At 42.4% G+C, this 12,342-nt stretch overlaps 1 protein-coding gene across 2 annotated transcripts in view; it reads left to right on the top strand.

The window, feature by feature from the left end:
• Positions 1-10,281, top strand: part of LOC137348867 (patched domain-containing protein 3-like) — a 30,813-nt gene extending 20,532 nt beyond the window's left edge. For both annotated transcript variants that reach the window (XM_068014111.1, XM_068014103.1), the window contains one exon: positions 1,075-10,281. In XM_068014111.1, coding sequence (XP_067870212.1) covers positions 1,075-2,735 — 1,661 coding nt within the window. In that variant the 3' untranslated portion in view covers positions 2,736-10,281. The remainder of the gene's footprint in view (positions 1-1,074) is intronic.
• Positions 10,282-12,342: the final 2,061 nt, after the last annotated feature.

Here is a 12,342-nt window from a genome sequence, read left to right on the forward strand (position 1 = left end):
ATGCTGCCTCACCTGATGGCTTCCCACTGAATCACACCTCAAGAAGATCCATGGAGTGACACAGAAGTACACCTACAAGGAGAGGAGGGCAAAGCTTTATGTCTGTGAAGAATGTGGGTTCACAGCCATGAATCAAGAGGACCTTTACTAAGCTCCCTCCTCCTCGTCATTTCCTTTCACCAGGCGAGGCTCTGAAGCCCCGTGGTTCCTGTGCGCCATCAGAAAAATTCAAAACAGTGAATAAAATTGCAGTGTATTGGGTAAGTACCTTAAGTGGCTTCTGGCCTCGCGAATGTGCAAAGTCCTCCATGTCGGCCGCCGACAATAAAATCCAGAAGGGGCATCTTAATGCAGTCTTCCTGTCCACTGTCTTCCGTCCCTATTTTATGCCTTGCCTCCGTTCACGTCTCCAATGGCCCCTCAAAATTCAGCCCAATGGAAGTAGGGAATAACATTTCCCCTGGTTGGTGAGTTGGCATCAAGATGATGTAAATTTATGATCATTATCAAAAGAACAAAGGGTGACATGAAAGGCAAGAACATGGATCCATTTCTCTCACTACTCTATGAAAGGAACAAATCTCTCTCCTTTAAAAATTTGCTTAAAAAAGGATCAATTTCTGCATGCTTTAAGTTGATTGAGACAGTTCCTCATTTCAGTAGATTAAAATAATTTCCTTCAATTAACTTTATTCCTAAAAGAATTCAGCAGGAATACCCATGAAAATTATTTACTAATGGATTATCTATTCACAGGTATTAACAACAGGAAAATGTATGATGTAGCACTTTTAATGAACAAAAAAAATTGTACGCTTAATTGTGTAGAAATAGATTCAGTCCTCAGCTTGGATCACTGTTCTCTTGTAGTTAGCAAACTTTGCACCTACACTCAATAACAGTGTTCTATACAACTGTCCGACAAATTGTTGTATATTTGGCTACTTATTGTGAACCTAAAAAGAAAGTCACAGTCGTACTTTAAACAAATATTCTTTAATTGCATTACTGAAAATATTAAAAGCATAACAACTTAATGACTGATTTATCATACAATACACTTCTGATCTGCAGGTATTGGTGTAGACGATATGTTTATTATGCTGTCCAGCTGGCAAAAGACTAAAGTGCATGATAAAGTTGAAGATCGCCTGGCAGAGACATACGCTGAAGCAGCTGTTTCCATTACAATCACCACCTTGACTGATGTTTTAGCCTTTTATATTGGTATCATGACACCGTTTCCATCTGTGCAGTCATTTTGTGTTTACACAGGCACAACTGTTCTGTTCTGCTTTATTTACAACATTACATTTTTTGGAGCTGTTCTCACATTGAATGGGAGAAGAGAAGCCAGTAACAGGCATTGGCTGACATTCAGAAAGGTTGAAGAAGATCATAAACCAGGAGAATCTAAACTCTATGGATTATGTTGTGTAGGTGGGGCTTATGATCAGGAATCAGGTGTAGAATCAGAGCATCCAGTTTATTTTTTCTTTAAGAAATATTATGGTCCATTCCTTACAAATCGATGGACCAAGGCAATTGTGGTGGTCCTGTATGTAGGATATTTGGCTGTAAGTATTTATGGCTGTCTACACATCAAAGAAGGAATCAATCTCAGAAATCTGGCCTTTGATGATTCATATGTGATTAAATTCTATGATGATGAAAGTGATTTTTTCTCAAAGTATGGACCACGAGTCATGGTTTCTGTCACTGAATCTGTGGAATATTGGAATTCCACCATTCAGGATGAAATTGAAACCTGTATGGGCAGATTGGAAAACAACTCATTTGTAGATGGTGAGCTGTCAGAGTCATGGCTTCGTGCACACATTAAGCATTCTAAAAAGATGTCAATAGATATAAGGGAGAAAAATACATTCATAGAAACTTTGTCTATATTGCTTAAGTTTGTTCCTTCATTTCAACAAGATATTGAGCTTTCAGAAGATAATATGAGCATTAGAGCTTCACGGTTTTTCATTCAAATTGTGAATATCAGTGATTCATTTGATAAAAAAAACATGCTGATTAAATTAAGAAACTTGGCAAAGGAATGTAGAATTCCTTTGCTTGTGTATCATCCTGCATTCATCTACTTTGATCAATATCTTGTGATAATGACTAACACAATCCAGAATATAATTGTGGCAACTGTTGCTATGTTGATCATTTCTTTACTCCTAATACCTAATCCACTTTGTTCTTTATGGGTAACATTTGCTATTGCATCAATTTTAGTGGGTGTGGCTGGTTTTATGGTTTTCTGGGATGTCAACTTAGATTCTATATCTATGATTAGTCTGGTCATTTGCATTGGTTTTTCTGTGGATTTTACAGCTCATATTTCATATGCATTTGTTTCAAATGATAAAACAAGTGCCAATGGACGTGCTATTGATGTGTTGTACACTCTAGGCTATCCCATTATCCAGGGGGCCCTTTCAACTGTACTGGGTGTAGTTGTGCTGGCTGCTGCAGAAAGTTACATATTCAGAACATTTTTTAAGATCATGTTTCTTGTCATATTTTTTGGTGCAGCTCATGGTATTATATTTATGCCAGTGTTTCTGACTTTTTATCATGCTTGTGGCAAACAAAATAGAGATCCCTCAAATGGACTTGATAGTAAAGAGAGGAGCCAGAGCAGAAAAGCCCACAGCTATCAGTATGTTCATCATAGGAAAGACAATGGAGTTGCATCCTGTGAACTGATAGAAAGGTCGTAGCAGTTGCCTGTTCCATGAGATCAAGATCTGCAGCAACTTTATCAATGCGCTCTTTTCTTAACTATGATCCTAGGGCCTAAAGAAAGAATGAACTTAATTGGAAACACAGGACTTACTCTTTCCCCCCCAAATTTCCATAATATTGTCATAACTTGCATAAACAGACATATTGAATAAGAAAGTAAAAACTCTAACCAAAAGTCTGAACAAGCACTTTTATATCAAAAAGAATTAACTGTTGTCAATGGCCAACTTGTTCTTTATAAGCCACAAATAACCATCCTTCATAATCATTTTCCCTGCATTCTAACTGAGTTGTATCAAGTGTAATGGCATCACCTTTTGTTCATTTATATTTTCTTAGGACTTCAATGCTGTGGAACTCCTTAATTTCCTCAGTTTTCTTTCCCTCCTACAGCCTTGAAAAATCCCAGTTTGGTGATACTTAAACAATACTTCTTGATTAATCTCTTTTTTCCTACTCTTTCCAGTCTTAGCATGCCCTCTACTTTGACCCTCTCATGCCTTGGCCCTTCACTTTGGTTCCTCAGTTAAACGTTTTCTCTCCCAGCACTTTTTGTATAAAATATAGACATTTTTATAGTGAACATTATGCATAAGACACTCAAATCAAACAAAAGTTGTACAGAATAAGGCAAATATGAAGAATTATGAGAAAAAATTTCATGTGGCTGGAAGGTGGAGGTTGGGGAGGGTGGGTGAGAGGGTGCAGAAAATGGTGAGGGAGGGTAGGGGTTGGCATTTTGCCAGTGGTGATGAAGGTGGAGGGGTGCCCTCCAGCCCAGAGGTCAATTGTGCCAATTAAGTGCCTCTTCCCACTGCCGCTGGCATTTTACAAGTGGTGGGTGAGCCCTCCGCCACACGGGGAGACCACCTGATGAGCCCTGACGGCCTCCCTGTGGGTTTGTCAGGGGACCCTCCTAAAAGGGTACTTAGTAGCTCACGGAGGGGCTTCCCGGTGGCAATGCTCACTCCGCGGCAACACCACCCCTGTCCTCACCAACCACACCACCCACCCCCCCCCCCCCCGCCCACTTGCTGGGGCCTGCCTGACTGACCCTGGCGACACAGACCCCACTTACTTTGCTGCAAGACTGTGTCAATTGATGAGTCTGGCAGCTGAGTGCAGTCCTAACAATGGCCACTGCTCATGGTGGCGCTGCTGGCACTGAACAGCTGCTGGCCCTTTGATTGGCCAACAGGTCTTGGAGGCGGGCAGTTTATTAGCTGTTAGATTGGCAGATAATCTGCCAGGGGCTCCTCCAAACGGCCGACACGGGGTTGCCCCTGGCTTTCCTGCCCATTGCGAGGCCATTGTCATCCTGATAAAATAATGTGTAGTGAGCATCAAACTTATGATATAGATGTTCAAATAATTTTGCAGGTGTACTTTGGAGATGTTTTTATTTTTCTCAGGTGGGACATTGTCAAGGCCAGATTTATTCTCCATCCCTACTCACCCTGAGATTCAATGGGGAACCTCCTGTGTAGTCATTGTAAACTGATTGATCGAATACTTCAGCAGAAATTAAGAGCCAACCACTTATTAAGGTAAGAGTTATGGACCAGATTAGGGTGACAGGTTCCTTCCCTGAGGAACCTTAGTGTACCAGTTGAATTTTTACAGCAAAAATAATGTTACCCCCAGATTTACTGAATTCAATTTCATAACTTACAATGGTGGGCAATTTATCTTTTGACTTCTAGGGTACAAGGCCAGGGCAATAACTACACTATCTAAATGTAAATGCAATAGGTACCATTATGTCAGATAACAAATTCTGTTAAAAAATATATCATAAATTTGAGATGTTCTTTCCTTTGAGGTTCAAATGATTTTTACGGTGCTTTGGCAATCAGAGTGTTAACAAACTTCACAACATGGCAGACAAAATTTGTAGTAGCTTAAACCTACTGGCTTCATGACAGTCTTGTTGTTTTGACACCACATTTCACTCCATTTCCTGTTCATACACTCTGCACCTACTACTCTCACCACCATTGCAGCCCACACACATCACATTTTCCATACAACATTTGAATTATTCTACCATAACCAACCATTCTGTCACAAGAGATTCTAGCTATTGCGTGCATGTCCCCTTTGCCTATATCTATACAGCTTTAGCTATTGCACACAGTCATGTTGTAATCTTGCTTAAATCCATCCATCTGTCTGTATAAGATTCATGGTATTGAAAGAGCAGGAAGTCTTGGTCAAGGTCACTTCTTCAACCAACACCACCAAAACTGATAATCTGACCGTTCTTTCATTTACCTTTTGTAGGATCTTGCTGGGTAGAAATTGTTTGCTGTACACCCAGCACTGCCTCACCACCACCTCTCTCGACTCATCCACTGTTGCTAAATTATCAGACTGCTTATGTGACATCCAGTACTGGATGAGCAGAGATTTCCTCCAATTAAATATTTGGAAGACTGAAGCCATTGTTTTCAGTCCCCGCTCCAAACTCAGTTCCTTATCTACCAACTCCATCCTTCCTCTGGTAACATTATGAAACTAAACCAGTCTCTTCGCAACCTTGGTGTCATACTTGATCCAGGGATGAGCTTCTGACCACATATTTGCGCTATCACCAAGGCTGTCCAATTCCACCTCCCTTACATCGCCCTACTTTGCACCTGTCTCAGCTCATCTGCAGCTGAAACCCTCATTCATGCCATTGTTACCTCTAGACTTGACTATTTCAACACACTCTCAGCTGGTGTTCCACATTCCAAACTTTGAAACTTGAGGTCATCCAAAACACTGCAGCCTGTGTCTTAACTCGCACTAAGTCCCATTCGCCATGTGCTTGCTGACCTACAGTGGCTCCCTGTCAAACAATGTCTTGATTTTAAAATTTTCATCCTTGTTTTCTAATCCCTCCATGGTCTCACACATCCCTATCTCTGTAATCTTTTCCAGCCTCTCAACCCTCCGGGATACCTGCGTTCATCCTATTCTGGCCTCTTGAGCGTCCCTGATTTTAATTGCTCCATCATTGGTGACTGTGCCCTCAGTTGCCTAGGCCCAAATCTCTGGAATTCCCTCCTGACACCTTTCTGACTCTCTCATTTAAGACACTCCTTAAAACCAACCTCTTTGACCAAGCTTTTGGTCATCTGACCTAATATTTCCTTGTGTGGTTTGGTGTCATCTTTTGTATTATAATGCTCCTGTGAAGCAACTTGTTACTTTAAAGGCTCTATATAAATGTGACTTTTTGTTGTTGTATTTTCCCATCTGATATCAATTAGACTTCAAAAGGAAGGGGAGAAGTAATGTTAAAAAGACAAGCCTTAAGGCTTTGTGCCTTAACGCGCGGAGCTTTCGCAATAAAGTAGATGAATTAATCGCGCATATAGATGTAAACAGGTTTGACTTCATCGGGATTACGGAGACATGGCTGCAAGGTGACCAGGGATGGGAAATGAACATCCAAGGATATTCAGTATTTAGGAAGGACAGACAAAAAGCAAAAGGCGGTGGAGTTGCATTGCTGGTTAAAGAGGAAATTAACGCAATAGTGAGGAAAGATATTAGCTCTGATGATGTGGAATCTGTATGGGTAGAGCTGAGAAACACTAAGGGGCAAAAAACGTAAGTGGGGATTGTATATAAACCCCCAAACTGTAGTGGTGATGTTGGGAATGGCATTAAACAGGAAATTAGAGACACATGCGATAAAGGAACATCTGTAATTATGGGTGACTTAAATCTGCATATAGATTGGGCAAATCAAATTAGTCACAATAACACAGAGGAGGAATTCTTGGAGTGTATACGGGATGGTTTTCTGGACCATATGTTGAGGAACCAACTAGAGAACAGGCCATCCTAGACTGGGTATTGTGTAATGAGAGAGGAATAATTGACAATCTAGTGGTGCGAGACCCCTTGGGGATGAGCGACCATAATATGATAGAATTCTTCATCAAGATGGAGAGTGACGTGGCTGATTCTGAGACTAGGGTCCTGAATCTTAGTAAAGGAAACTACGAAGGTATGAGGCGCGAGTTGGCTATGACGGATTGGGAAACATTACTTAAAGGGATGACGGTGGATAGGCAATGGCAAACATTTAAAGAGGGCATGGATGAACTGCATCAATTGTTTATCTCTGTCTGGCGCAAAAGTAAAACGGGAAAGGTAGCCAAACTATAGCTTACAAGGGAAATTAGAGATAGCATTAGATCCAAGGAACAGGCATATAAATTTCCAGAAGAAACAACAGACCTGAGGATTGGGAGCAGTTTAGAATTCAGCAAAGGAGGACCAAGGGATCGATTAAGAAGGAGAAAATAGAGTACGAGAGCAAGCTTGCGGGCAACATAAAAACTGACTGTAAAAGTTTCTATAGGTATGTGAAGAGAAAAAGATTGGTGAAGACAAATGTAGGTCCCTTAAAGTCAGAAACAGAGGAATTTATTATGGGGAACAAAGAAATGGCTGACCAACTAAATGCATACTTTGGTTCTGTCTTCACAAAGGAGGACACAAATATCATACCAGAAATGTTGGGGAACACAGGGCTTAGTGAGAGAGAGGAACTGAATGAAATCAGTATTAGTAGAGAAATGGTGTTGGGGAAATTGATGGGATTGAAGGCCAATAAATCCCTAGGGCCTGATGGTATGCATCCCAGAGTACTTAAGGAAGTGGCCCTAGAAATAGTGGATGCATTGGTGGTCATCTTCCAAGATTCTATAGACTCTGGAACAGTCCCTACAGATTGGAGGGTAGCTAATGTAACCCCACTATTTAATTCCCTGTTTTCTCTCTATCTCCCTTTTTATAGACCAGTCAGCCTGACGTCGGTAGTGAGGAAAATTCTAGAGTCCATTATCAAAGATTTTATAGTACAGCACTTAGTGAACAGTGGTAGAATCGGGCAGAGGCAGCATGTATTTATGAAAGGGAAATCATGCTTTACAAATCTACTAGAATTCCTCGAGGATGTAACTAGTAAGAGTTGATGAGGGGGAGCCAGTGGATGTGGTTTATTTGGACTTTCAGAAAGCTTTCGACAAAGTCCCGCATGAGATTAGCGTGTAAAATTAAAGCGCATGGGATTGGGGGTAGTGTATTGGGATGGATAGAAAATTGGTTGGCAGACAAGAAACAAAGAGTAGGGATAAATGGGTCTTTTTCCGAATGGCAGGTAGTGACTAGTGGGATACCGCAGGGATCGGTGCTGGGACCCCAGCTATTCACAATATATATTAATGATTTAGATGAGGAAACAAAATGTAATATCTCCAAATTTGCAGATAACACAAAACTTGGTGGGAGGGTGAGTTGTGAGAAGGATGCAGAGAGGCTTCAGGGTGATTTGGACAAGTTGAGTGAGTGGGCTAATGCATGGCAGATGCAGTATAATGTGAATAAATGTGAGGTTATCCACTTTGGTAGAAAAAACAGGAAGGCAGATTATTATCTGAACGGCTATAAACTGAGAGAGGGGAATATACAGCGAGACCTGGGTGTTCTCGTACACTAGTCGCCGAGGGTAAGCATGCAGGTCCAATAGGCGGTAAAAAAGGCGAATGGTATGTTGGCCTTCATAGCGAGAGGATTGGAGTACAGGAGCAGGGATGTCTTGCTGCAATTATACAGGGCCTTGGTGAGGCTACACCTAGAATATTTTGTGCAGTTTTGGTCTCCTTATCTGAGGAATGATGTTCTTGCTATAGAGGGAGTTCAGCGAAGGTTTACCAGACTGATTCCTGGGATGGCGGGACTGACGTATGAGGAGAGATTGAGTCGGTTAGGATTATATTCGCTAGAGTTTGGAAGAGTGAGGGGGAATCTCATTGAAACCTATAAAATTCTAATAGGACTTGACCAGGTAGATGCAGGAAGGATGTTCCCGATGGTGGGGGAGTCCAGTACCTGAGGTCATAGTCTAAGGATATGGGGTAAACCTTTCAGGGCTAAGATGAGGAGAAATTTCTTCACCCAGAGAGCGGTGAGCCTGTGGAATTCGCTACCACAGAAAGCAGTTGAGGCCAAAACATGATATGTTTTCAAGAAAGAGTTAGATATAGCTCTTGGCTCTCAAGGGATCAAAGGGTATGGGGCGAAAGCGGGAACAGGTTACTGAGTTGGATGATCAGCCATGATCATAATGAATAGCGGAGCAGACTCGAAGGGCCGAATGGCCGACTCCTGCTCTTATTTTCTGTTTCTAAAAGTAATCCATTGACTGTAAAGCAAGTCCAGACACCCTGCAGCTGTGAGAAGGCATAATTTTAATGCTGCATCTTTCTATACTCTTATTGCAATAGAAGTAATTGATTCACGTTTGCTTGCTTAACTGTACATGTAGTGGTGTTTGCTGAAACATATTTAATTGAGTGGATTATTAAGTTTGCTTCCTGAATGATGTATCAGATTAATCTGTAGCATGTCATGTGGCTTGGCCTGCATCGAATGATAACATGCTTTTCTTGTGTAACAATTAAAATTGTCTTGGTTTTCATATAACTGTGTCCATAATGGGTGTCAGGGCCTAAACAGATGAACTATGAATTCTGTTGCAACAGGTAATATATGCAATTGTCACTAGAATTGATTGCATTGTAATACTACTGTCATTGCCAAATACAATCTGTAAACATCTTATTCAAATAAAGAGCATGGCTTCACTGCAATCATACAAAAATAATTTGTACTTGGACGCTCAGCATCTACTACTCTCATCACAACATCCTGGGGGTTACCAATGACCAGAAACTTAACCTGACCAGCCATATAAATACTGTGGCTACAAAGCAGGTTAGAGGCTGGGAATTCTGCAAGGAGGAACTCACCTCCTGACTCCCCAAAGACTGTCCACCATCTACAAGGCACAAGTCAGGAGTGTGATGGAATACTCTCCACTTGCCTGGATGAGTGCAGCTCCAACACCACTCAAGAAGCTCGACACCATTTAGGACAAAGCTGCCCACTTGATTGGCACCCAATCCACCACTTTAAACATTCACTCCCTCCATCACCGGCACATGGCAGCTGCAGTGTGTACCATCTCCAATATGTACTGCAGCAACTCGCCAAGGGCTCTTTGACAGCAGCTTCTAAACCTGTGACATCTATTGCCTAGAAGAACAAGGGCAACAGGTGCATGGGAACACCATCACCTCCGAGTTATCTTTCAAGTCACTCACCATCCTGATTTTGGAGATATATCGCTGTTCCTTCATCATCGCTGGGTCAAAATCCTGGAACTCCCTACCCAACAGCACTGTCAGTATACTACACTGTATAGACTACAGCAGTTTAAGAAGATGGCTCACCACCACTTTTTCAAGAGTAATTGGGGATGGGCAGGAAATGCTGATCTTCCCTGTGACACCCACAGCCTGTGAATGAATAAATAATAAAAAATCTCCTTCTTGATCCCGAATCAGCCTCACCCTTTCTTTGGCTACCTTTCATTTTTCATATGTTTTTAAAGGAATTGTGGGTTCCTTTTTATGTTGGCCACTCATCTATTCTCATACACTCTCTTTGCCCTCCTTATTTCCTTTTGCAATTCTCCACTGTACTTTATGTATGCAGCTTAGCTCTCTACTGAATTATGAAACTGACATTTTAATTTTAATCTTTATTTCTTTATTCATCCAGGGAGCTCCAGCTTTGGATGTCCTTCCCTTCCCCCTGTGAGAATCTTTCAAAATTATCTCCTCTTTGATGGCCTCCCATTGCTCATTTAATGTTTTATCTGCCAATCATTGATTTCATTCCGCCTGGGCAAAATCCCTTTTCAACTCATTGAAATCAGCTCTTCTCCAATTGAGTATTATCACAATTGATTTTTCCTTGTCTTGTTTCATAAGCACTCTAAACCTAATGATATTGTGATCACTGTTCCCCAAGAGCTCTCCCATCGAAATTTAGGGCCAGATTATCAAACCCTGCTGAGAGTGAGAATGGCTTTGAGTGTGATTTGTATAGCACGTTCCTGGAGGGCAGCACTGGGTCCCGCCGTCTCCGGAACACAAAGTTATTTTCAAAGTGCCACCAGCAGGGAGGAACTGGGTCAGGTGCTTGCCTTCAATTAAGTGCCTGTAGAGCTCATTAAAGAGCTCATTAACAGGCTTGGCAGTAGCAGGGAGCAATTTTTAAAGGTTGGGAATGGGGAAAATGCCATGGGAGGAAACACGACAGGGTTATGAAGATATGAGCGGTGTGGAGGACCATATGGGAAGGACTGAATAAATTAATTCAGAGGCATTCAGATATGTCTCAGTGTGGATATTGCTGCAGCTGGAAGAGTTTAATGTCACAGTGGAGAGCGGCAGGAAACCGGATCGGGGAAAATGGGGTGCCACCAGGGAACGCCCATGCCCACACAGGCCCTCCAAAATCTCTGGTGGCTAATTTGTATAGGCAACGGCAAGCTCAGTAATGGTTACCGCTTGCCTTTAAAGATCGTACTCAGTTCCCCGTTCCCACCTCCATAACACCTCTGGTGCATCTAATTGGACATGCTCTCAGGCTAACTACTTATCTTGCATTTAAAAATAGCACTGCGTCAGCAACGCATGGGATCAGGACCTGGAAATGCTCTGCTCATTAGGGTCCTGACCCAAAAACAAACATCTGGCCCATAGTCTCCTCTATCCCCTTCTCAGTATTTAGTGGCCTGTAGTATACACCCAACAGCTTAACTGCCCCTCTGTGGTTCCTTAATTCTAACCAAATAGAGTCTGTCTTTGAACTCTCAAGTACATCATCCCTTTCTAGTGCTTTAACAGTGGAATTAATTTAAGCCCCCAAAAAAGGATGCATTAGGGTTGGTTCAGACTTTAAAATTTTAAAAATCTTAAAACCAACCCAAACCCATCTGCACCTTTCCAGGTTTAACAGAGGGTAACCAACCCACTTCCAGGAGGCAAGTTGGCAATTTAAATACTTTGATGAGGCTTGCAGCCTTTGATTGAACTGGTTGCACCCGGCAGGAAGATCTCCGATAGCCTCGTGCTACTCACGGATACGATCGCCTACGTTAGGGACAGGAGGGTGGACATCTGCCTCATCAGCCTGGACCAGGAGAAGGCTTTTGACAGGATATCACACACCTACATGATGGACGTGCTCTCCAAAATGGGGTTTGGGGAGGGAATCTGCAATTGGATCAAACTGCTCTACACAAACATCAGTAGCGCAGTCTCAATCAATGGGTGGGAATTGGAAAATTTCCGGATCCAATCTGGAGTCAGACAGGGCTGTCCTCTCTCTCTGGTCTTGTTTGTTTGCTGTATTGAACCCTTTGCTGAGTCTATTAGGAAGGATGCGAGCATAGGAGGGGTGACAATCCCAGGCAGTGGAGGCACTTAGGTTAAAACCTCCCTGTACATGGATGACGTCGCCGTCTTCTGCTCGGATCCGCTGTCCGTGTGCAGACTGATGAGCATCTGCGACCAGTTCGAACTGGCCTCAGGAGCCAAAGTTAACCACGGCAAGAGCGAGGCCATGTTCTTTGGGCGGCACAGTGGCGCAGTGGTTAGCACCGCAGCCTCACAGCTCCAGTGACCCGGTTCAATTCCGGGTACTGCCTGTGTGGAGTTTGCAAGTTCT

This window comes from Heterodontus francisci, chromosome 2 (genome assembly GCF_036365525.1).
Source record: "Heterodontus francisci isolate sHetFra1 chromosome 2, sHetFra1.hap1, whole genome shotgun sequence".
In the NCBI taxonomy this organism is placed as follows: Eukaryota; Metazoa; Chordata; class Chondrichthyes; order Heterodontiformes; family Heterodontidae; genus Heterodontus; species Heterodontus francisci.